This window comes from Sorex fumeus, unplaced genomic scaffold (genome assembly GCF_029834395.1).
Source record: "Sorex fumeus unplaced genomic scaffold, SorFum_2.1 ptg000038l, whole genome shotgun sequence".
Taxonomy (NCBI): Eukaryota; Metazoa; Chordata; class Mammalia; order Eulipotyphla; family Soricidae; genus Sorex; species Sorex fumeus.
In genome coordinates, this window is record NW_026606095.1 from 5,249,064 (window position 1) to 5,275,917 (window position 26,854).

The 26,854-nt window shown below is 39.5% G+C and overlaps 1 protein-coding gene across 1 annotated transcript in view; it reads right to left on the minus strand.

Annotated features, from left to right (window-relative positions):
- VPS13A (vacuolar protein sorting 13 homolog A) overlaps positions 1 to 26,854 on the minus strand; it is a 210,696-nt gene that overhangs the window by 72,421 nt on the left and 111,421 nt on the right. The window contains exons 40-50 of the mRNA XM_056118801.1: positions 22,166 to 22,258; positions 21,316 to 21,669; positions 19,963 to 20,064; positions 18,161 to 18,319; positions 17,756 to 18,011; positions 14,794 to 14,954; positions 12,126 to 12,229; positions 7,265 to 7,547; positions 3,536 to 3,931; positions 2,355 to 2,459; positions 2,100 to 2,246 (exon numbers count right to left, since the gene is read on the minus strand). Of these exons, the coding sequence (XP_055974776.1) occupies positions 2,100 to 2,246; positions 2,355 to 2,459; positions 3,536 to 3,931; positions 7,265 to 7,547; positions 12,126 to 12,229; positions 14,794 to 14,954; positions 17,756 to 18,011; positions 18,161 to 18,319; positions 19,963 to 20,064; positions 21,316 to 21,669; positions 22,166 to 22,258 (2,160 nt within the window). The remainder of the gene's footprint in view (positions 1 to 2,099; positions 2,247 to 2,354; positions 2,460 to 3,535; positions 3,932 to 7,264; positions 7,548 to 12,125; positions 12,230 to 14,793; positions 14,955 to 17,755; positions 18,012 to 18,160; positions 18,320 to 19,962; positions 20,065 to 21,315; positions 21,670 to 22,165; positions 22,259 to 26,854) is intronic.

A 26,854-nucleotide genomic window follows, 5' to 3' on the forward strand; every position in this document is an offset into this window, starting at 1 on the left:
TATGACCGAGAACTTAAACCCGAAAGCTTTGTAACTGCTCTCACGGCAATTCAATAAATAGATTTATAAAAAAGAAGAATAAAACAAAAAAGTAAGTTGGAATTCATGCCCAATTCAATCAGCCTAATCAATGGCTGAATAAATAACAAAACTCCTCCATTAAAATAAAAATTAAAAAAAATAAATTTAAAGAAATCCACTGACTAAACAGTTCATAGTAAAAGTGATAAAACATGATATGACACATATAATTATTCAGAATGCAGAAAAAAAACGAAGATGGGAAATATAAAAACACTACTGAGACACAGAGGATTGACTACAAAAGTATGCCTTATTAAAAGCCAAGAAGAGGAAAATGGAAGAACTAAGGAGAAGTGATATCTGAACAGTAGGTGCAAATTTTATAGCAAGTATAAATCTGGTTCTAGAGACCCAGGCTCAAATCATCTCAAGCAGAAAACAGAAAAAGAACACAAATGTAAGGCTGGAATATAGCTGAGCAGCAGTTTACAAGCCCTGGGTTCAGATCAATCCCAGGCACTATAAAATACAACAGCAAGCTCACACACACATACAGACAAAAACAGGAGTGTGACTGTGATATGCCAATCACACAAAGAACGCTGTGAGAGCAATTAGAGGGAGAAAAGGATCCTCCAAGGAAATGACAAACTACAGCAGATTTTTCAACAACAAAAAGAATTAAAAACAACCAGGAAAAAAATATCACAAGTTAAGGGGGAAAAAAAGTTTCAAGAAAACCTACTATAAAAAAAGGACAAATACATCTATGCATGAACACGAGCTAATGATATTTGCCCCAAAAGTCAGCTCCGAAAGAAATTCTAAAAGACAAACTTCAAGAATTAGGCTTAAGAGCAAGAAACTACAGTGAATAAAGACAGAAATACTTCTCTTATAATCCGAGCATCTTTGGAATTTCTCCAAAAATCATCTATTAGCCTCAGGCAGACTCAGAAAATTCTTATCCATGGGTCTAATGACTAATTTTAACCACAAACTACCACTTCCTTCTTAAAATAAGGAGCTCAGCTTAAGACTCAGTTAATAACTATCTCTAATCTTTGGCAGATACAATATATAGAAATATATAGAATATGTACATATGCATACACACATATACAATATATAATTCAGTTCAGGGAACTGAAACAGTTGCAGGCAAGAGAGAGGATCAAAAGATTGTTTTCTCAGTATGGACGATTCTCAAAAAATTAGAAATTGAGCTCCCATTTGACCCAGCAATACCACTCCTGGGAATATATCCCAGAGAGGCAAAAAGGTATAGTCGAAGTGACATCTGCACTTGTTTGTTCATTGCAGCACTCTTTACAATAGCCAGAAACTGGAAGAAACCTGAATGCCCAAGAACAGATGACTGGTTAAAGAAACTTTGGTACATCTACACAATGGAGTACTATGTAGCTCTTAGAAAAGATGAAGTCATGAAATTTACATACAAGTGGTACAATATGGAAAGTATCATGCTAAGCGAAATGAGTCAGAAAGAGAGGGATAGACATAGAAAGATTGCATTCATCTGGGGGATATAAAGTAACAAAGTATGAGATTAATACCCAAGAATAGCTGAGATCAGCACCAGGAGGATTACTCCATAACTTAGAGGCCAGCCGGGTATCCTAGAGGAAAGGGCAGTTCAGAAAGAGAAGGGAGCACCAAATAAAGGATGTTTGGAGGATCCTCCCAGGAGGGGAGATGCATGTCGAAAGTAGACTATGGACTGAACATGTTTGCCACTCAATGCCTCTTTTGCAGACCACAACACCCAAAAGGAGAGAGAGAACACAGGGGATTGCCCTGCCACAGAGACAGGGGGGATGGGGGGATGGGGTGGGAGGGATATTATCCATGGTGGTGGAAAATGGGCACTGGTGGAGGGATGGGTATCTGATCATTGTATAATTGAAACCAAAGCACAAAAAATTGTAAATCTACAACTTTAAAAAAAACAAAATAAAATAAAGGGGAAAAAAAAAAAGATTGTTTTCTATGTATCTCACATCAAGGGGAAAATGAAAATCCAACGTACTTTTTAAAAACATTTATCTACCCACCTGATCCAGTTCAAGAGAAAGCCATTTGTCACTCCCTTCTTCAGACACTGATACCTTATATTTACTTTTGTTTTCGACCATATAGAAAGGGGTAAATGTCACAATTCTGGTAATGTTAAAACTGCTGAGTTGTATAGTAACACCAACCTAAGGAAAAACATCATTGTTCCAGATGCTGTTACGTTATCATGACATCCTTACAAAAATAAAATCATCAAAAGACAGTTTAATTTCTTGATGAACAAAAGAACTCACTTGATATTCCTTTTTCAGGCCTTTACATTTAACAGCCCCATGAGTACCAACAGTATCAATTGAAAACTCATCTGACAATTCACTATCCGTCACCATAAGCTGAACCTAGAAAAAAAGAGTTTAAATCTATTACAAGCAGAGTACTTTACACAATTCCAACCTAAATTGATACAAACGTTGCTTTTTAGCATGAACTAGCGTATTATTAAGAAGCAATAAATCTTTTGTTTTCGGGCTACACTGCATTTACTCTTGACAGGCTTGGGGACCGTACAGGATGCTGGGATGAACCTGAGTCAGCCACACACAAGGTAAATGCTCCACACACTGTATTATCACTCCAGTCCCAGAAGCACTACATCTTTTTTATTTACTTATTTATTTTAATTTTTATTAGTGAGACACCATGAGGAACAGTTGTAGACTTACAAATTTTTGTGCTTGGGTTTCAGTTATACAATGATCAAATACCCATCCCTCCACCAGTGCCCATTTCCCACCACCACGGATCCCAGTATCCCTCCCACCCCCCACCCCCCCAATTCCACCCTGCCTCTGTGGCAGGGCATTCCCTTTTGTTCTCTCTCTCCTTTGGGGTGTTGTGGTTTGCAAAAGAGGCATTGAGTTGGCAATCATGTTTGGTCTATAGTCTGCTTTCAGCATGCTTCTCCCATCCTGGGAGGATCCTCCCAACACCCTTTATTTGGTGCTCCCTTCTCTATCTGAGCTCCCTTTTCCCCTAGCATGTGTGGCTGGCCTCCAAGCCATGGAGCAAAATTCCTGGTCATTATCACTAATCTCGGCCACTCTTGGGTGTTAGTCTCCTATTTTGTGACTTTATGTTCCCCAGATGAATGCCATCTTTCTATGTCTATCCCTTTCTTTCTGAGTGAAGCACTAAATCTTTTTCTTGGTGGTGCTTAAGCACCAGGGACTGCTATTAGTACCAGGGACTGCTATAAGCAATTCTTGTGGATCAAACCCCAGCCTCCCACAGACTAAGCACGTATTTATGGTTGCTCAAACCTCAAATCTTTTTTATAACACAGTGCAGATTTCTAACCTCAAATAGTTAACAAATATTATTTCTACCTATTTAAATATTTAATTCCTCAAAAATCCTAAAAATTCAAATGAAGTGGTCAATAGCTAAAGAATAATGAAGGTTAAATTTTACAAACCTTATTGTTATTAAAAAAGTGCTTCGGCTGAAAAGAAAAGAGAATTGGTTTTTTATAATTGGGTGGATGCTTCCGGTGAATTCCATCTGCTTTGTACTGTAACATTCGCCCAGTTTTATTGACCATCCAATAAGGACTATGGAATTCCACAAGTGTCTGCCCAGTATTATAAGCCACATGGATGGCAATATCTAAATCAGTCTTTTCTATTTCTGTAACACAGGTAAAATTGATGAAACTAATTTCTTGTTGGTTACGCTTGATATGATATTCACTTTTCCAATCATGATTAAGATAGTCAACTAATTTTAAGTGTAGTTTGGTTTTATCCAACTGTGCATTGCAAATCTGGGTTGATTGTCCTTCATTTAGAGTAAAGACTTTATTTTCAGTTCCCTGTAATAAAACAGAAAGAGTATATTTAAAAATATTTTAGTACAGCAAAATATCATTTTTATGACACCAAATGCTATACGAATTTCCCTTGTAATATCTCTGAACAAATTTTAAGACATATTCAAGTTCTAACTCTGTCAACTAGTGACTTTCCAGAAAATACCAAGACTTGCGTAGCTATAATTTCAACTATCTAAAATTATTTACTTTAAAGAACTGTCGGGCTGGAGTGATAGCACAGCAGGTAGGGTGTTTGCCTTGCACGTGGCCGACCTGGGTTCGATTCCTCCAACCCTCTCAGAGAGCCCGGCAAACTACCGAGTATCTCGCCCTCACGGCAAAGATACCCGTGTCGTATTTGATATGCCAAACACAGTAACAAATCTCACAATTTGTTGTGAGACGGTACTGGTGCCCGCAAGAGCAAATCGATGAACAACGGGAGAACAGTGCTACAGTGTTAAAGAACTGTCAGGATTAAATTATGTAATGTTAAACTACTAGAAATAATGCCAAGAAAACCCTTTTATTAGTCATTTTAGCTTTGAATCTACAAAATGCCAAACGCATAAGTAGCTTCTATCATGATGTGATGCTCTCTCACCACTGTCAATCACCGCTGCTGGCACCTTCTGTTGGCCTCCTGTGTCTCTCCCAAGTGTCTTCCACCACGTACTCTCATCTACCTTAGCGATTGTCACTATGATCTTGCACTTTGAATTTCTTTACTCTTCACGTCCCTCTAATCTCTTTCCCATACTCCAGCTACACTGTCTACCCTTTGAAAATAGGTAAGCATACTGTGATTCCAGAAGCAACAAAGTTCTATGAAAGTGGAATTTAGGGGGCCAAAGTGATAGATAGTACAGCAGGTGAGGATGCTGCTGTGCACACAGCCGACAGGGGATTGAACCCCCAGCACCACATATGGTCCCTTGAGCTCCATCAGGAGTGATTCCTGAGCACAGAGCCAGGAGTAAGCCCTGCGCACTGCCAGGTGTGCTCTTCCCCCATAAAAGGACCGGGGAGATGGCATAATGGGCAGGAGCACATGGTTGGCATGCAGCAGAGGCTTCAAGTTGCGTCCCTAGCATCAGATGGCAAAGGCCCCACTGGGTATGACCTAAAATACCCACCTCCACCAAAAAAAATGTGATTTAGACAGTACATCTAGTTATCCAATCAGTGGCTTTTTGTTTTGTTTTACAGCACTTTCAAGCCTCTTTATCTTAAAATGTGAACCTACTTAATGACATGTTACAAGAAAGGGTGGTGGTGAAAACAGATGGAGGGAGGTGAATCCAAGGGAAGCAGGAGCCATGAGGCAGTGTGTTCTTGGGAAGCAGGAATCCCGGCGCACTGCATTGTTGGGAATCAGGAGCCATGAGGCACTGTGTTCGCTAATGACTGTTTAACCTTTCGTATATCTCAATCAGGTATATTTTATTGCTATCCCCATTTTATTTTATTTATTTTTTTTGCTTTTTGGGTCACACCCGGCGATGCTCAGGGGTTACTCCTGGCTCATGCACTCAGGAACTGCTCCTGGCGGTGCTCAGGGGACCATATGGGATGCTGGGAATCGAACCTGTGTGGGCCATGTTGGCTGCGTGCAAGGCAAACGCCTTACCCGCTGTGCTATCGCTCCAGCCCCGCTATCCCCATTTTAGAATCAAAGAAAAATACAGTAGAGAGATACTATAACTTGCCTAAGGACATATAGCTAGTATGTGAACAAGCTAATATCCAAATCAAATCTATCCTGACATAAAAGTTTAAATTTTTTGCTTCGTGTTTCTTTGTGGTGGTACAGGGGGATCAAACCCAGGGACTCACACATGCAAGGCAACACTGAGGCAAGCCATGGAATGGCCTAAAGTGCATGCATGTGTGCGTGCGTGTGCGTGTGTGTGTGCGGGTGTGCGTGCGTGTGCGTGTGTGTGTGTGTAGGTGGGGAGTGGTGGGGTTGGAGAGAAAGTGCAGGGATTAAGGCACCTGCTTTGCATAGCCCTGGAGTAGCCCCAGCACCACCAGGGAAGCTGGGTAAGCCCCACCACTGGGTCAGGCAGCACTACACCTTCAGGCCTCTGCATTGAGGGGCTGTGAACTACTGAGAGCCACCTTGGGCGTCAACACTAACACTTGTGAGTGCCCCCCATCCCCTACATGAGCTGCACAATCTTCTTTAGGGTGGGCATACTCTGACAATGCTTAGGGGCTATTTCCAGCTCAGAGACACTCAGGAGACTTGGCAATCCTGGTGGGTCAAATCCAGGCTCCTGAGAGCAAAGCTCATCCTAGAACCTTCAGCTATTTCCCAGGCCTTCTTAGATACTCTGCTAGCTGCCAATTACATGGAAAATTGCTTCTAGAAGATATGCGAACTCTTCCCCAAAATTAAAAACAGAAAACATACAGCAAATTTCAATTAACAGACTATAACTATTTTCTCATTTTTGATTAGTGTAGCAAATGGGATATTTACTTAAAATCTTAATATGGAAGGACTGTCATTAGAACAGCAAGGAGGAATAAGACAATCTGCTAAAATATAGCATTTAAGAGAGAAAGTATCTTTATAAGGTATGGAATGAGTTTAGAGGGATAGCATAAAAATAATAAAATGCAGTTGTGTGTCTTTTCCCCCAAGTTTAACTCTAGAATTTGAGTATCATTTTAATACTAGTTCTCACACTTTGAAAGAAAAAACTCCCTTTTGGGGGTGGGGGCGGGGGAGAAGTTTTTGGGTCACACCTGGAAGTGTTCAGGGCTTACTGCTGGCTGTGCTACGGGGAATACATGGTGAGCTACAGATCAAACCTGGCTCAGTCGAATGCAAGGAAAGCATCATACCTGTTACACTCTCTCTCTAGCCCAGTCTCTATCCTTTAAATTTCTGATATAGAAAATACAAATAATGAAAAAGATTTTCAAAGATTTATTATGAAGTTCAAGTGCTACCTTCACCTCGAGTGAAAACTAGGTTTAAAAGCTCAATTTCTAAAATCAGTGAGAAAAATAATTTATATTCTCCTTTAAAAAATGTGACATCCCCCTGGCCCCAACACGCGGGGGTGCCCGGGTGCAGGCCCACAGCTGCTGCTGGCAGGGCTACAGTGCGTGGTGCAGGGGTGGGGGAGCTGTTAGGTCTACGCTAGGCCTGTGCTCGACATCGGAGCCCTATGCCAGCCCTAAAGCACTTCTCTTTCACTACTACCCATCACAGGACTGTGATTTTTACCACAACTTAAGCCATGGCTTCAAGGTTTATCAGTTAAAAAAAGCAACAAAATCAAAGCCAGGTAGAAATAGTCTAAATTCTGGAATACCCACCTCTACATAATAAACAATTTTGTAAGGAAGATTATTTCGGAGCAAGATAGGTGGCCACAGGTGTATTATGTATGGTAAATCCCAGCAATCTTCAGAATAAACTGACAAAGAGGTCAGATTATCTTTTTCAGGAACAATATTAATGATAAATGGTTTGACAGAAGGATTTGAAGATCTGCATTTCTTCTTTATAACAGTGGCATCATATTTTACAATATCTTCAAAGTTAAATCCTTCACACTTTTGATAGTCCGTTTCATGTGGTTTCAAAGAAAGATGTGATCTGCATAAAAGATTAAATATAGTACACTTTAAATGCTTTAAAAGAAAACATTAAGTACAGTTTAATTACATCTTTCATCCATATTGCTGTGACAAATTTTTGTATTTTCACATTCTTTTTAGAGAGAGGTATGACAGAGAACAGATAATGAATACCTTAAGATCCTGGAAAGTAATCAAGTTCCTTGGTTTTGAACAGAATACTTTTCTTACAAATTTAACCATCACAAAAAAGTTTAAAAATGACATATTAGAGAAAATACAAATAAGAAGTCATATTTGCAAAAAACAAAATATAAAACTTCCTGTGCCTTATAACAATAATTGAAAAATGTTCGCTTTCCTAAATAGTCTGAAAAGAACATGTCACAATCAAACTCATGTTCTAAAAGGAATTTTTTTACTTAAAAGATTACCAGATCTGGGGCCAGACCCAGAGTATAGCGGGTAGGGCATTTGCCTTACACGTGGCTGACCAGGTTTGATCCCCGGCATTCCAAATAGTCCCCCGAGCACCGCCAGGAGTAATTCCTGAGTGCGGAGCCAGGAGTAACTGAGCATCTCTGGATGTGATCCAAAAAGGAAAAAAAAAAAGCCCGCTCTTTGGAGAGATAGTATGGCAAGTATAGCATAACCTGCATGTGATGGACCTGGATTTGATCCCCAGCACCCCATATGGTCCGTTAAGCCATCAGGAGTGATCCCTAAGCAGAGAGTAAAAGTATGCTGAGAGCACTGCTGAGTAAGTTCCCCAAACAAGAACAAAACCATCAGCTCTTTGAAGTTAAATCTCTTGCAATAGATACTTTATTAAAATATGCTTGCTTGCAGAGTGGTTATAAGAAGACAATGACAAAGTCACTGGATAGGTAATATAATTAGCTTACATTTAAAAAATCACTTTTATTTAAGCATTTCAACTTTTTGTAAAGTTTACATGTCCAATTATAAGTATTTCAAAAATCATTTTATAGTGGTTTAACTAATAATATCTGATTGTGAATCATCCTTGATAGATGAAAATCTGCTAAATTATCTACAACCCTGATTATTTTCTTAAGCTTTTTTTATGATTTTATTTTACTTATTTATTGGAAATGAGGGAGTCTGTTGGCAGGCTTTGGGACTATTCCTGGTTCTATGCTCAGGAGTCTCTTATGGCAGTGCTTGGGAGGACATATATGGTACTGGGCACTGAACTAGGTTTGGCCAGATGGAAGGGAAACAAGCACCTTGCACTATTACTCCAGTCCTCAATTTTGAATATTTACTATATATATTTCATCAATGATGTGTGATGGAGCCTTAAATTGGCTAGAATGAACTCTGAACCCTGCCATATTCACTTTATTATATGGCCTTTGTCAGAAACTTCCAACTACAATCACTAGAAACAGTAAAATTTCACACTCCTCATTCTTTCCTGAGACATATACATAGAGATATCATTATCTGTCAAATTTGTTTTCAGATTTAAACTACTCTACTTCAGCCTGATACAAGGTAGTGCAAGGCCTAGACAACTTGTCTGCATCCTGCTGGCTCTGATTTGAATCCCCAAATATGGTTCCATGAGTACTATGGGAGACACACCTGAGCACAGATCCACAAATAACCCCTAACCACCCCTGGGTGTGCCAGCAAAAACAAACAGCTCCTTAACCTACTCTACTTCTATGTTCTTGAGGTAAGAGATATTCTGTTTTGTCTTCTAAACTACAGGTCAAGAAGAGTTTACTTGGAACATTTTTCATTTAAATATGATGGGAGTATGGAAGGATTTTCAGATAACTCCAGGGACCTGAGCAATAGTACAGCGGGTATGACACTTGCCTTGCATGCAAACAACAAAGGTTTGATCCCTGGCACCCTACATATGGTTACCAGCGCCTGCCAGCTATGATCCCTGTGCAAAGTCAGGTGCAGCCCCAAAACCAAAGAGCACAAACAAAATCTACTAAGCAAATTGAATTCAACAACATATCAAGAGACTCATTTACCACAACCAAGTGGAATTAATTCTAAAGATACAAGGCTTATTCAACATACGAGAATTAATGTAATATACTCTTATCAACAAAAAAGAAAAATATGTGATCATATCAACAGATGTTGGAAAAAACAATGACAAGATTTAATATCCACTTATGAAAAATAAACCCACTCAACAAATTTGGAATAGAAGGCATGTATCTCAGCATACTTAAGATCACATATGACAAACACATTAATAGTGAAAAAATTAAAAACATTTTCCTTAAGATCCTGGAAATAGACAAGGATGCCCACTCTCATTGTTACTCTTCAACAGTGGGTTGGAAGTTCTTGACAAGGCAATTAGGCATAAAATTAGTGAACTCAACAAAGAAGGTGAAAGACCTCTACACCGAAAACCGTAGACACTACCAAAAAGAAATCAAAGACAACACCAAAAATCAAAGACAGGGCCAGAACAGTAGCTCAGGGGTAGGCCTCTTGCCTACCATGAGGATAAACCTGATTCAATTCCAAGCTCCATATAACATCCTCTGAGCACTATCATGAGTGACCCCTGAACACCAATGAGTGTGGCTCCAAAACCAAATTTTGGGGGAAAAGGGAAAGAAATGGACATACACCCCATGTTAACAGGATTCTGGACAAGGCGGTTTTGGTACAGCCCACACTAAATGAACCACTATCCAGCCACTGAACAAGATGAAATTCTGCCTCAAATGAAAATGAAGGGGCAGTGGGGAAACTCCTGCCTCTATTCCCTGGTCATGCTTAAGGCGCGTGTGAAACCAAGGATGGAACCAGAGTGTATCACTTGCACAGCAAGTACCTTACCTCCTGCCCTAATGCTCCAACCCTGAAATGCTGATCTTGGGGACAAAATGGATAGACTTTGAGGTGACTGCACTAGAATTGAGGAAGTGAAAGATAATTACCAGGTGATTTTACTCATGTGAAATATGAATTAGGAAATTAGTAAGAAACCACAAAAATTAGTTCCCAGATTCAGTGAGAATGATGGTTCTAATACAGTGAAAGCAAATGGCTGTGACACAGATGGAAAGGCCAGATAGTGTGATTGTGGGGGGCACAGGAGGCAAAGCAGGAGGGTAAGGAGGATGCACATACACCGTATTCAGGTGCCCTCTCGACTCAGTACAGCACTGACATCAATGCTAAGTCCATAACTTTGTTTAGGGGCTGAGGAGGTCGCTCAGTGGTTAAAGGCACATGGTATCATGCCTTGGTACCCAACTTGCAGCCTCAACACATGGGTCCCAGAGCACACTGTGGTTAGTTCTGGAGGTACCTGGTTCCACGGGGCACAGCCTGGAGAACTGGTGTACAGCCTCAAGATCTGTGGCACTGGTAGGGGCAGAGAGGAGTGCCTCAACACCCCTGGTCACCACTTGGGACCCTCCACCCCCCTCAATAAAATAAAACCTTCAAAAAGTAAAACTCAAGTGCCTGAGAAGAAACCACTGGTTAAAGCAACTATGGTACATCTACACAATGGAATACTATGCAGCTGTTAGGAAAATGAAGTTATGAAATTTGCTTATAAATGGATGGACATGGAGAGTATCATGCTGAGTGAAGTCAGGAGAGTTAGGAGAGGGACAGACATGAAATGATTGCATTCATTTGTGGGAGACTAACACCCAAGGAGAGTAGAAGTAAGGGTCAGGAGGACTGGTCCACAGTTGAAGCTTGCTTCGGGTGCTGGGGGAGAAGGCAGCTGGGATAGAAGAGGGACCAGTATGACAATGATAGTTGGAAATTATTACTCAGGATAAGATCTGCATGTGAAAGTAAGTAAAGGAACAAACATGATGACCTCTCATCACCTAATTGCACACCATCATGCCCAAAAGGAGGGAGAGAGAGAGAAAGAAGCGAAGTGCCTGCCAAGAGGCAGGTTGGAGAAGGGAAGGGGTGGCAGGAAGGATACTGGGGGCATGGTGGGAAATACACACTGGCGGAGAGATGGTGATGGAACATTGTATGACTGAAACCCAATCGTGAACAGCTTTGTGACTATATCTCATGGTGATACAATTAAAAAAAAAACAGTTAAAATCACTTTCTAATAAAATATATAAATCCAAAAGTCATCATGCTCATTTAAGTTTCCTGCAAGTCGTTACTCTATATCAGTATACATGTTCTTCTATTTCCTAGTAAAGGTATGTAGCATTGTCCTCCCATTGTTCATCGATTTGCTTGAGCGGGCACCAGTAACGTCTCCATTGTGAGACTTGTTGTTACTGTTTTTGGCATATCGAATACGCTACGGGGAGCTTCCAGGCTCTGCCATGCAGGCAGGATACTCTCGGTAGCTTGCCAGGCTCTCCAAGGGGGGTGGAGGAATTGAACCTGGGTCAGCCGTGTGCAAGGCAAACGCCCTACCCACTGTGCTATTGCTCCAGCCCAGTAAAGGCATAATCTAGTATAAATGCACAAGTAATTAGGATCAGATGTTACAAAAAAAAAAAATTCAACCAGACTGATAGCAAAATATTCCTAATAAATCTGAAAGTTAGAAATCCACACAATGACAAAGCTGTTAAAAAGAAAACCTTACCGGTAAGATGGTAAGGGTACATTGAATTCATTTCCAGGTGAAGCTATTCCCAGTGAAGTGTCTCCGTCATAAACAGCTAATGGAACTGAAAAATGATTTCTAATCTGAGAAAGAGACAGAGCATTTAAACTTGTTAAATAGCCTTAAAGACGTTGTCAAAAGAATTCCATTTAAATATCACACTCTATCAGGCAATATTTATGTTTCTATCAATTTGAAAGAAATAACCATGTCACTGCTTATCCTTTTACAAGGAACATTTCCACAGTTATATAGAAGCAGCAATATAGAAGCAGCATTGCAGAAACCAAACTTTCAAAATCCCCAAGGGGCTGGACAACTAGCGTGGAGGTCAGGGTGCAAAGTCTTGCACACAGCTAGGCTGGCTGACCCCTAGCACCACTCTTGGCCCTGAGCACCACTGGGCGCAGCTCTTGAGATCCATGAGCAACTCCAGGGCGTCCGGGGCAGTCCAGGTAATCCTCAGCCCTGCAGCACCCAAGCAGCACCACATTCTGGGCTCTTCCTTTGAAGCACTAGGACAAGAATCAGTGACAGTGGGCCCGGAATCCTCTAAAATCGTTTTTAGAAAAAGTCCTACAAAAATATCAAAGCCTCCTGACCTTGAAATAAAGAATAATTTAAGCCCAAACCAGAAAATCTTCACAAAGTCTAGGCACCAGGACTAAAGTGTATATCCCTGCACCACCTACTCCTGGACATTAGTGGACGTGGACGGACTCCGGCCTCCAGCATCAGTGCGACCCCAGCACTGGGTCCCATGGCATCTCAGGGTGTTCAGACCGAACTGGCAGGGGTGGCCGCTAGGTCCCCTGAGCACTGCATGGTGCTTGAAAGGCGACCCCCAAAACAGACTTTTATTTGGGGGTTTTATTTCACCCCATTTTTATTGAGGTGCCCATACTATAAATGATAGCTTTGTGCATATATCAATCTAAATTTCTATACCTACCTAGCAAAAATACCTTAAAATAGATAGCCACGTAAAAATCAGTACTACAGCTAATATGCCAGCATAATGAACAGGGCTGCACAGTCCAACTTTGTATTGTACTAGCAATGAAAACTAAAAGGATTTAGTAGATTAATAAAATGGCATCATAAATTTAAAATAATTTTGTGTAAAATTTAAATGAAAATAGAATTTAAGATAGGCTTAAACAAATTTTAAAAAGTTTAACTTGGGATCATCTTGTAATGCCTGATTGCAAAACTTAGTAGTAGTAACCAAGGCTTTATTTAAAAATCTTCTTAAATAAAAAGAAATACATTAGAATTCAGAAACATAGGGGTCAATTTATTTTTGGGGGGTGTCCATGCCCAGCAGTGCTCTGTGCCAACTCCTGGCCCAACTCAGGTGACTATATATGATACTGGAGATCCAACTGGGGTTGGCAGTGTATAAGGAACATGTCTTACCCACTGTACACACTATGACTCTGGGTCAATTTAACATGATAAAGGAAATTTCATGCAAAAAGTATGTTGCTGCTGGGGCTGGACCAATAGCACAGCGGGTAGGGCATTTGCCTTGCACGCGGCCAACTCAGGTTCAATTCCCAGCATCCCATATGGTCCCCTGAGCACCGCCAGATGTGATTCCTGAGTGCAAAGCCAGGAGTAACCCCTGAGCATTGCCGGGTGTGACCCAAAAAGCAAACAACAACAACAAATAAAACAAAAAAGTATGTTGCTGGATGGAAAAATCTATTAAGAAAACAAAGAGGGGTCCCAACCCTTACTTCATACGACATACAAAGATTCACTTAATAATTCATAAGTAAAAGTAAGTAAAGGCCCTCCCGTTGATCAGCGATTTGCTCGAGCGGGCCCAGTAACGTCTCCATTGGAGACTTTGTTGTTACTGTGTCTGGCATATCGAATACACCACGGGGAGCTTGCCAGGCTCTGGCGTGCGGGCGAGATACTCTCGGTAGCTTGCTGGGCTCTCCGAGAGGGGCGGAGGAATCGAACTCGGGTCGGCCATGTTGGCCGCATGCAAGGCAAACGCCCTACCGCTGTGCTATCGCTCCAGCCCTGACGTAAGATAAATATTCAACAAGCAACTACACATTACAACATTGATACACAGAATTATGCTGAATTAAAGGAGATCCCATTTTGTACCTCATTCCATGTACATAAAATTCTATACTGACTAATGTTCACTGAGAACATATCAGTTCAATCCAAGAAAGAGGGGAGTAGAGACACAAAGGAAAATATTCTGAGGTGATAAATATATTCATGATCTTTTGATAAAGATCCCATGTTTTTATGCCCAAACTCTCAACTTATTTTTTCTTTTAGTATTTTACAGCTTCTACAATATTGATTTTACCTTAGTAAGCTTTAAAAAACCTTCACTTTCTCTAAATGAACTTAAATTCTGAGAAAATACTCTTTATTTTTACAGATTAGTTCTTTAAAATATTTTATAAATTATTATAAAAATCACAAAAGTTATATAAAACAAAATCCTACCACTGTCACATAGTACAAGTCACTAATAATTCTTTTTTCTCATGCTCATCATGTTAACTACCTTTTTGGACAATATACATTGATAGTACTAACTCGGTGTCATTTTTTAAAACTTGGAGCACAAAGACATCGAACATGACCCACAAAATGACGCATTTCTTACCTGCACTGGGGAGCGAATTGTCAACTTCTTGCTTCCTTCTATTGTTTCGATCTGGCAAACAATAGATCTCTCCACCCCAGACTCTCTGTGTCTTACAGTGAACAGTCTCCGTCCCACTTTCGTTAATGGAATTTTATCAGTAGTAGAGTGGGAGGCAGGTTCTAAATTGAAAGAAAGTTTAAAATGTTTTAAATCAACATGTATCGGTTTTAAGCAGACATTATGTGCCAATCAACTATGAATTCACTGTCACTGATCTCCCTACATTTGTCCAGTGTCTGTGTTTGTAACTGAATCCATGTCATCAAGCACGCAATGTGCGTGGGGCATCACACACTGAGGTGTAGGTCCCCAAGCAAGCACTGCACTCACATGCTGTCAGGAAGCAGCTGGTGTGGTAGAGAAAAGGCAGAGAAACTGGCTGAGACCTGCAGAACTGCAAGGCCAAAGCACCAGAGGAGATGCCCTACAGAGCCCTGGGCATGATGGGCCAAGTGCCACAGTGCAGGAGCTGCCCCTGAGGGACAAACATTTCTGGGTGTATCCCTGGGCCCCTCAGCAATGTTAAGTGTGCTCCAACAAAAAAATTTAATGAGGGGCTGGAGCAATAGCACAGCGGGTAGGGCGTTTGCCTTGCACACAGGTTCGATTCCCAGCATCCCATATGCTCCCCCGAGCACCGCCAAGAGTGATTCCTGAGTGTGTGAGCCAGGAGCAACTCCTGTACATCACTGGGTGTGACCCAAAAAGAAAAATTTTTAAAAATCTAATGAAAGTATCTAAATAAAAACGACTAACATGAGGGATTATTGAACATACAAGAAAACTGGTATCTGGTTTGCTGATACAGCGGTCAGAGCGTGACTTGGCCAACACTGGCAATTACCAAGGTGGCTATGATTTTTCAGTTTTCAATTTTCTAAAATCTATGATATGCCAGACACAGTAACAACAAAGTCTCCAATGGAGACGTTACTGGGCCCGCTCGAGCAAATCGACGATCAACGGGAGGGCCTCGAGCAAAAAATCTATGATATATTGTGATAGCTAGGATTTTTGAATATAAACATAATTCAAAATATGTTCAAATTACATGCATTACTCTTGAGGTGAATTACTTGTTTTCATAAATCTAAATCTAAGTACCCCATTCCACAAAACGTTACTTCAGAAACAAGCTTGGAGCTGGACAGACAGTACAGGGTTAAGGTACTAGCCTTGCACATGGCCCACCCAGGACCATGGCTGACCCCATGCCAGACAGTCCCCAAGCAAAGACATGTGCAGTATGGTGGCCCCCTAAGCACCTGAGGGTGCCTCACATGCACCTAGTTGAGAGTTGCAGGGAGGACCTGAGGATTCAAGCCCTCAACAGTGCTTGGGAGACCAGTACTCCCACCCCCTCTCCAAGAAAACACTGATGAAAATGATGTGAGTCATTTGATTAAATGACCATAAATGAAACAGCTATTTTTAGGTAAAATTTTCTGAATAGAGAATATACAAAATGGTTTTCATAACCTTCCTGGCATATCAAATTTACTTCCTCAATAAGTATTCTAGTTCATGTACTTTATGTACTAATACTTTATGTTATATTAACTTTTTATTATATTTAAAAAGTTTTAAAAAGTTAACATAAGTATTTTAAAAAGTTAATGTAACATAACCAGTAACAATACTTCATGTTATATTAACTTTTTAACTATTATATTTAATAGTTTTCATAACCTTCCTGGCATATCAAATTTACTTCCTCAATAAGTATTCTAGTTCATGTACTTCATGTACTAAGACTTTATCTTACATTAACTTTTTATTATATTTCACTTACATCTTTAAAATTTACTTATTTAAGCAGTACTAGTTTACATGACTGCAAACGTTTATGTGTTATACAGGTATTAGAAAATTGTATAGGGGCTGGAGTGATAGCACAGCGGGTAGGGCGTTTGCCTGCACACTGCAGACCTGGGTTCGATTACCAGCATCCCATATGGCCTCTGAGCACCGCCAGGAGTAATTCCTCAGTGCGGAGCCACGAGTGACCCCTGTGCATCGCTGGGTGTGACCCAAAAAGATAAAAATAAAGAAAGTGATAAGGGTGAGGCCTTTTGGGACTATGTAATTTTACAATGAGTAGGTATTAGGACAATAGCACTGCACTGTAGCACTATCCTCCCATTGTTCATCGATTTGCTGGAGCGGGCACCAGTAACAATACTTGTTGTTACTGTTTTTAGCATATTGAATACATGATGGGTAGCTTGCTAGGCTTTGCCATGCGGGCGTGATAATCTCGGTAGCTTGCAGGGCTCTCTGGGCGGGGGGGGGATTGAACCCGGGTTGTGCTGGGTCAGCTGTGTGCAAGGCAAACGCCCTACCCACTGTGCTATTGCTCCAGCCCCCATTACACCAATTTATTTACTTTTACCTCTCATGAAAGTAAAAATGTCTAGAAAGCAGAAAGCACTAAGGAAAAACCTCTCAACTCAACAGGTGGAATGTAAAAACCACAACAGGTGGAACGTAAAAACCACTACCATTTCAATGAAATGTATGATTTTCAATGAAAGAAAGCCTCAATTTTAATTTCATTCAATTTTAATTTCAATTCACTTAGCAATAAAATGATATAAAATGAATCTTACTAAGTTATCCACATTGTACTAGAAAAAGTTAACTAATAACTGTGGTTAGAACAAGTTAAACAATATTTAGATTAAATATCTTTCCTCCCCAAAACATAAAGCAGTAATTTACCTATCTCTAAAGTCATGAATAGTTAATATTTAGAATATAAAAAAATCATTAACACAATACCAAGTACAGCAAAGAGAAAAAAAGAATTCCCAGCTTATTAGCAAGCAGATTAAACAAAACAGCCTAGAAAATATTACTTCAGCAAAATGAGATACAAAGTGCAACTGGACACCACAACCTGAGGAAAAGAATCACTTACTAATAAGAATATAGAAGAGTTTGCTGCTTAGGCTGGTCATTGCATTAAAGTGATCATTGTCTTTAGTTCGAGCATAGTCCATAGTTAAATTCTCCTCATTTTTCAATGTATATGCTTTTGCCTTAGAAATATTGAGTACGCTAAAAGAATCACTTGGCGAAACACTGATTGTAAGTCCAAGAGAATTTAAAATCATGAACGGTGCTAGGTCCCTTAGGACAGGAGCTGAAGACCCGGTGGCAGCTTCTGTGAATGCCTGACGAGAAATATCGCAAGTCAGTATGAAAAAGTAAAGGGCAAACAGGACACTTACTGATAGCAGGTAGGAGGCTTACTCAGCAAAATACAAGGATCGAATCAGACTAGTAAACCAACTCTTACCAAGCCACAAAATTCTTTTCTTACCTTGGCTAAATTATTTAACATTATAAGACCACATTTGGATAATGTAATGTTTAGTTGGTCCTTCGAATGGAAACCGATCACAGTTTTATATTCTGGCACTTTGTAATTTTCTTCTTCAGTGTCTGACTCAAAAATGGCCTTTTTGGGCTTCTTTTTAATCTAAAATGACATATAAATTATAGATCTTTAAGAAAAATTTGTTCTTAGGAGCACAATGTCAGTTATTTTGCAAAGGGAAAATTAAACAATATATAAATCTCCAATTCAATGCAGTGTAGGGGAGTAAACTGTTTTCCAGCATAAGTAAGGGCTATTTTATAGGCTTTGAAGGCTGTGTGAAGGCTGCCCTCTTATGAACACTAATGTGTAAAGGAAAATTTCCTCTGAAGTTCTTCCTCACTATAACAAAACCTAATCTCTTTAACACGTAGAAGCAATTTACATCAGCAAAGCCCTGGTTTATGATACTTTTTCTGGTGACCTTCTTAGTTTGACATTCTCTTTTCTCTTTTCAAGGACTGATTTCAGCTGAACATATTTAAGGTGGTGATGTAAGCCTGTTGTTAAGTCCCTGTTTGATTTGGTTTCTGGGCCACACCCAGTGGCGCTCTGGGCTTACTCTACACTCAGGGATCACTCCTGGGGAGCTCTGGAGACCAGAAGAGCTGCAGGGAGCTGAACCCGTGTCAGCCACATGCTAGGCAAGCACCTTACTACAGTACTATTGCTCCATCCCCAGTTACACAGTTTTTACTGGGGCTTCCTCATTCTACTGCTACAGAGAGGGACAAAGGACTGGCTGCAGGAGCAGAGGTGAGTTTTTGTAGAACAAAACCAAGAGGTGATTTAATGAGGTCGCCTAGACACCAGCCCTGAAGTAGTTCCAAGGTTACTGCAAATGCAAACACCTCTTTGGAATGCAAATCATGCTGAGCTTTTTGGAGATGCTGTCACTGAGGCATCAACCAGACAAGGGTGGACCCCTTGGAAAAATAAAAGCTCCAAAACAAATGAAAGGCCCACATAAAAATATGAAGAAGCCATCAAAAATCAAAGACTCTTCCCCTTGATAACACCCTAGCAACAGGACTCTTATCTACATAGAAAGTCTCAGAAAGCCGCAGTGCGGGCAAAGCCCTACTGTAAAACCATCTTTACAAAGTCAAGTAGGATGCATTTTCAGTCTCAATATTCACCCACATCTCAAACCGAGAGGTGTATTCTCGGCTCCCTCCCCTCTGCAGAAGCTCAGGTTCTCTTGACAGAAGTCATTCATTCCAACTACTGTTTCAGAAACACAATTTTATTCATCAATTTAGAAGTCCTGATTCCTAACAATTACATAAGTACAAAATATATTTTAAACCAATATGACCTACTTAGATCTATCCATTGATCAATCAGTACCCTTCAGAGGACAAAAAGAGAAGACAGGCAAAAGATCAAGAACTCAGAGGCACTTAAGCATTATAGCTGAATGAAAACTCCCCAGCTAGAACTGGATCACACCTCTTCAACGTTTATTAGTTTAGAAAATTAAACAATCATTACTTTAGAGAATTCATTTAACCTCTTGAGCCTCAGTACCCTCTATGCTACATCAGAGTGAAGTGCATTATTTGGTACAGTTTATAAGTACATAGGATGTCACATGACTTTAGGAGCAATTAGCATTGGCCATGGGCTTGAAAATCACATTTTAAAGGCAAACACGGAAGCAGGCAGCAAGGTTCATTATGAAAAGTGTCTTGTGGTGTAAATACCCTCAATTTCTGAAAAATGTTTTTTGACTAGAAACATACCTTGACTCCAAGATTCCATGGCCTAAAATCCTCAGTTTTATCAATTTCTAAAGGTTCAAGCAAAGGCTCCCACACACCAAACATTTCATTGTAATAATGGACCTACAGAGAGAAGTTTTAATTTTTAAAAGAAGGCATTCAGCATCTCCTAGAACCATTTTTCATGATGCTTCTTATCACTACTGAAAATCTAGTAGTTTCCTAAACATACCTCCCTCAAGCATCTACCTTACAGGACAAACTTCGAAGTCTAGTTTTGATCATTTAGTCGAAATAAAAATCTCTCTTGAGCACCTTTTCATAACTCTCAGGAAGCTAAACACCAAAATCAGTGATGTTCTAATATATGTGAATGACATTTTCTGTTTTCTTTCTTTCTTTCTTTCTTTCTTTCTTTCTTTCTTTCTTTCTTTCTTTCTTTCTTTCATTTTAGGCTCAGGGATCACTCCTGGTGGGGCTTGGGAGACTCTGTAGTGCTGGGAATCAAATCTGGGTTGGGTGAATGAAATGTGAGTGCTGTTATCATTCCAGCCCCTAAAACTGGAATTTCAAAATATGTATTTCTACTGCCACTCACTTTTCAAAAGCCTTTAAACTCAAGTAAATTTAAATTTTCAATTCAAACTGAAAATTTAAATTTTCAAAAGGTGTTTAAATATTTAAATTCTGTTTAAATATTTAAATTCCCTGAAATTCTTTTACAAGCGAACAATCTAACAAAATATACAAAAATCTATTGAAAATTTAAAATCTGTCCATTATATCAGACTACAACTCTATCAACACATTTAAAATGGTAGCTTATAAAAATTCATATTAAACGATACAGGGTAGAATATCAGATTCATTCCAAAAGAGTAATATGATCCAAATTATCACTAGTGATAATTCTAGATGAATTCTAAATATAAACATTAGTTGGGTCAAAGAACTATCAGCTATGTAATAAAAGAATGAACAAAAATTCGAACTTTGGGAACTCTCACTGGAGTATGAAAGACTGGATGACATAAGAGCATAAGGTTAGCTTTCTAATTCTTTATATTTTTGGAAAAGACTAAAAATTCATTCTAAAGATATTAATTTTAGAAAACAATTTTCAATTTAACCGTTATTAACATACCACATTAAAGCAGAAAAATTCAACCAAACTATAAACTTTTAAATATAAACAGTATAAGCAATGTTTACATAAAGACACTAAATCTAGAATAGCAATTTATAAGCTTTCTTCCAAGGTTTTTTAATCTACATATTTATGATACTTACAACTTATATGTTTAAGATACCCAAATACTCTCTGTGTAGCATGTTATTTAAAAAAAAAAAAGGCATAATACAATGCAATCTTACTTCTAACTCCAGCTGACAGTGTAGATTTATAAGGGAACTCCAATTTTTTGCTTCCACTAAAGCCCGTGATTTTGCCAAAAGCATCGGTACTGTTCTATGACCAACTCCAGCCTCCATAACTATAAAAATAGAATCAATGTTCACTCTCATTGTTTCTCCCTTGGGTATCAATTCAGTTGTGGGAACTATTTTTTCAGCTTCACTTGCTTCTTCAAGAAACCACATTTTTAAAGTCTTTGTATCTTTCATTTCCCACAAATGTGCCATAGAAACATCTTGTTTTGAAACAACTTCTTTAGATGTAGAAAGTGCAGAAGTTATGGTAATCACAGTATTTATGATAACTGGTGAAACCTAAATGAGAAAGAATTTAAATATAAAACTCCATATACCACTTTCAAAAGTACTTCCAAATATTAAACATATTTCCTGAAAAATGAGGAATACTGAATTAATTTTTGCCATGAAATCAAAGCTATTAGTAAAAGGCATATTTTCCAATAAACCAATTTGAGATTAGCATAACTAATCTTAAAGTACCTGTATAATGTGTGTATATTAAACAATCAAGTACTTCACTACACATGCTATAGGAATACTAAATAACAGGAGCAATCAAATGCAAATGAATACATTATTCAAATATATAACTGAATATGTATACAAATATATAATCAAATTTATTTTATTTAGTATAAAAAGTATATTACATTATGTTATGTTGTAAAATAATATGGCTTAAATCTTTTCAAAAGCATTGTGACTGGCTTTTTGTTAAATACTTTAACAACAGTTTATTTCTGTTTTTTTTAAATGTACTAAAAATCTGAAAGACTACATTTTAACATACCTTCAGTGTCAAGGATTTTACTGACACATCAACTACTTGTGGATTTGTACCACTCTGAGTAGCTTGAAAAAATAAGTCACAGGGCTGCAAAACCTGTAATAATTAATACAATGCATTAAATTCATTTTTCTTTAAAAATATTTCTAAAGACCTCTCCATTAAGATTTATGTTAAATAAATCAAAATAACTTTTTTTTTTGCTTTTTGGGTCACGCCTGGTGATGCACAGGGGTTACTCCTGGCTCTGCACTCAGGAATTACCCCTGGCGGTGCTCGGGGGACCATATGGGATGCTGGGAATCGAACCTCAGTCGGTTGTGTGCAAGGCAAACACCCGGGAATATCTTCCACTGGTCATTCTGCCCCTTTCATTTTTTTTTTCTCTGTCTTTCAGGAATTCCTATAATTTGGAGATTCTTCCTATTGCCATCTCAATTACCATAACTTTTCTTCATTAAAAACATTTTTTTTTGTTAATTATCTCTTAACTGATATCGTGTACCTATCTTTGCGGTCACTGATTGGATTTTCCAGATTCTTCATTCTGCCATGATTTCCACTATTGCATTCTTTAACTCTTTCATTTCTGTTTGAATCAAATCTTTAATTTTTTTTCTATTTTTCTTTCTTCAAGTTTATTTGGTTTCCCATTCAATGAGTTCCTCAGTTCTGTCAAGACTGGAAGGACTGCTGTTCTGGGGTCCTCTTCAGAGAGCATCCAACTTTTTCATATACCCAAGAACTTCCATTCCCGTCTGCTGAAGTCTTTATTCACTATTCCTGCAGCTTCCTGTTATGCAGTTCCAGGTCCCAGGTGGTCTGAATAGTGATGCCCTGCTTGTGTTACTACTATCAGGCTAGTGCTTATAGCGCTACTAATTTCTCACAGCTGGCTTATGAGGCTCTTTTGGCAAGGCTCATGGGGGTAGATCTAGGTCCAGATTTCTAACTTTAGGGTCAGGGAATGACTCGAGTACACCAAGTAATTTATGGGTTCACATCAGGCAGCCTCTATGAGAAGCAAAGCATGCATGCACCTGGAATTACCTACATGGGGCAAGGTGGAGGCAAGCGGTAGCATGGGCTGACAGGGAGTCCAAGGGAGGCAATTAAATGTGTGGGCTGAGAAGTGAGCCCAAGCAATATTTCAAATTACAAAGGTGGTGGATAACAATGCAAACAGAAAAATACTTCAGTGAATAGGCGACTGGCGATGCCTAGGGAAAGCAGCCATATATTTGGCAGTGGGCAAGGGGGTGGGGAGAATAGGGGTGGGGGGAGGGCAAGGAGGGAGGCCTGCAAACTTCAGCCAGACAGGTCTGGACCAGCTAGGTGTGGCCATATGTTAGCTCCTCCTGTCTGCTGTCTGTAAAGTACTATGAAAGAAAGAAAAACCTCAAGGAGACTCAGATGCCAGAAAGCAGCTTTAGAAAAGATTAAAACTGTGGTTCCTCCTCTCATTCTGGAAATTCCTATTAATATCTGACACTGGATCTCTTGGTGATAGTGCTATTTTCCCAGAAGCCTCTTTACCCTGAGAACCGTGTGGAGGAAGAAGCAAAAGCACAAGCTGAAGCCCAAAAGACGAAAGTGGATGCAGACCAGACTTGTGCACCTACAAAAGCCCACACGAACAGAAACAGGAGTTATAAAGACCAGAGACACTGGCAGAAATTAGGACCACATGCTGTCCAGAATTTGTCTTGATGGATCTAGAGCACAGCATTATCTGATCACTACAACCACCTCTGAGAGACCTTCCTTGCTCAATCCAGTCCCTTTTGGTGCTTTGCCCAGGACCAGAAGTGGATATTCTGCAGCAATTCTCTCTTCTATTACGGATGAATGAAACATGAATATATACAAATAAATTATTCTTTCTGTCTTAGCTAAAGAAAAAAATATTAGATCCTGGAGCCTGCTTCTGGCAAAATAATTATAAATTAGACTAGAGACGTTGCCTAGTTTCTTCCTCAAAGTACTGTTAAAGTAATCTTTCAGTTATGCTGGAGGGATGAGAGCAGAATACAGAGACAAGTGGATGAAACATATTTCTAGCAAAATAAACAGCTTTGGTTATGATTATTTTACAGGATTCTAGATGATAAGAAGTTAAGATTACCATCACTAGCACCTCCCTGCCCCGCCCCCAATGAGTATCTGGTATGCAGAAACCGGCTGCTATATTCATGTAAAATTCTCCAGTGGAGTTGTCTCTCCCCCCTTCTGCTTCCACTTTCTCAATTATTTTTATAGAAATGTATAAGAATACAGAGAATACTATAATAAACCTCCATGTATTATCACGTACTTTTATTTATTTATTTTGGTTTTTTGGGAACACACCTGACAGTGCTCAGGGCATACTCCTGGCTCTGCATTGAGGAATTACTCCTGTCAGTGTTCGGGGGACCCTGTGGAATGCCAGTAATTGAACCCATGTTGGCCGCATGCAAGGCAAGTGCACTATCTGCTGTACTATCTCTCTTGAGACCCATTGTCACGCACTTTCATTTCATTTTGATGTATGCTTCAAACTTCTGATGTTTTTTGAAAGAGACATAGTCCAGTGCAACGCTCTGGAAGCCCAGGGGCCACTCTCAAGCTAGACCGTGGGATCTGATGGTTGGGTGCCAGGGCAAAGCTGCTTGGGACCAAGGCCGTACTGGGTGATGCTCAGGGGTCAGATAGGGATTTTTTTATAAAGCATTATACCGTTCTTTTAAAACCATTCATAGTTTATTGAAATAGGATCTGGGCAGGAGTCATACATTGTGAAGTGTTGAGAATGTGTTTAAGTCACACATTCTCTCTCTCTCTCTCTCTCTCTCTCTCTCTCTCTCTGTCTGTCTCTGGTGGGAGGCTTGTATTCTACTGCTGAGCTTCATCCTAGGTCCAGTTATATTTTACTCTATAGTTTTTTTTTTCTCTTGCAGTTTATTTCTTGAAAAAAAATTGGTTTTTTGTCTCAGAGTTTTTCATGGTCTGGGTTTATTGTTTTGGGGTGAACTAGAGCCACATCCAGCAGTGCACAGGGCTTGTGACATATCTGCTGGGCAGCCTATGATGAAAGTCATCTGCATTCACCCATAGGCATTGATTTACAGATTAAGGCCCACCATGAAAAAGATTCGGGAGAAAGCCATTGGGGGTAACTAGAAAGGGAATCAGCAGGAGGGCAGGCCTGTCCCAGGAGAGGGCTTTGCTCAAGTGTAGGGGTCTTGAACGGAATTGAATCCTGAGCCCTGTTGAGCTCATTTTTTCCTGATTTCTCTTTTAGTTTTCAAATAATAAACTAAGGCACATGTTTTAATTGGCTGTTTTGTTTTTTTTGTTTTGTTTAAGAACTCTCATTCCACATTCAGACAGAGCTATACTACTGACACATTTGAATTCAGCTATATGCATCCTGGGTCCTTTTGGAAATCCAGTTAAGTGCATTTTGAACCTTATATTATTTTTGTGTTTCTCTTCAATCCTTTCATATTTTTGGGGGGGGGGGGTTGAGGGGTAGAGGTATGGGCCATACCTAATGTGCCCAGGACTTACTCCTCCTTTGTATTCAGGGATCAATCTTGGAAGGACTCAGGGAAACTTATGGGGTAAGGGCAGCAGGGGATCGAGCCCAGTGCAGCTACATGCAGAGCAAATGCTCGATCCACTGTACTATCTCCCTGGCTCCTCTTTCTTATTTTTTAAAATTTATTTATTTATTTATTTATTTATTTTTATCTTATTATCTCATTCTTACTTTGGACAACCTGGCAGGCTACTGAATGTAACCTGCCCACACGGCAGAGTCTAGCAAACTCCCCATGGTATACCCAATATGCCAAATGCCAGTAACAATGATGGGTCTCATTCTCCTAACCCTGAAAGAGCCTTGAATGTGGCACTTTTTAAAATCTCAGGGCTGGGGCGAAGGAGATGTTACTGGTGCCTGCTCGAGACAATCGACAAACAACAGGATGATCGTGATCGTGATTCTTCTACTAAAGTCACTACAAGACCTTCAGTTGGCAGTCAACAGTACTCAAAAGGACAAAGTCACTTGAGATATATCTAACAATTGTCATGGATTAGTCACTAATGAGTTTATATTTTCTGAGGAAATTTAAAGCTGCAATTATTCTGATCTGACACAACTATCATTATGTAGAGGCTTTACTTATTTTTTAAAAATAGGTATTATTTAACTTGCCTATTCAGAGATCCTCAGAGCAAGAAGTCCCATACAGACTTAATGAAGTAAACTATTAAAAATCTTTAATTCTGTGCTGAAACTGTATTCTTTACAACAAGATAAAAAAAAAGATCCACAGGTTTAAAAAAGATTCATGGTTTTGTGTATGGACAATGGAAGAAATCCTTACATGCCTATGGAAAGGGCCTCACTATGGAAACAAACCCCTAGACTATTACCAAGCCTCTTCTAATTTTCTAAGTCTTGCCTGAGCACAATTTAAAGAAGCAAATAAAACAAATACTCTAACTTCAACCTAAAAGGACATGTATACAAAATGTTATAGAATGTACATATGAATAGAATGTTAACAAAAACCTCAAAAAGTTAAGCCATCTTCTCAGCAGGCCATTTACACACCTCCTGACCCTGACCTCTGTTTCTTCCTCCCACCCTCCTGGTACAGTGCCTTTCTGAGTCCTCCCTTTCAGAAGAGCCCCAGTAGC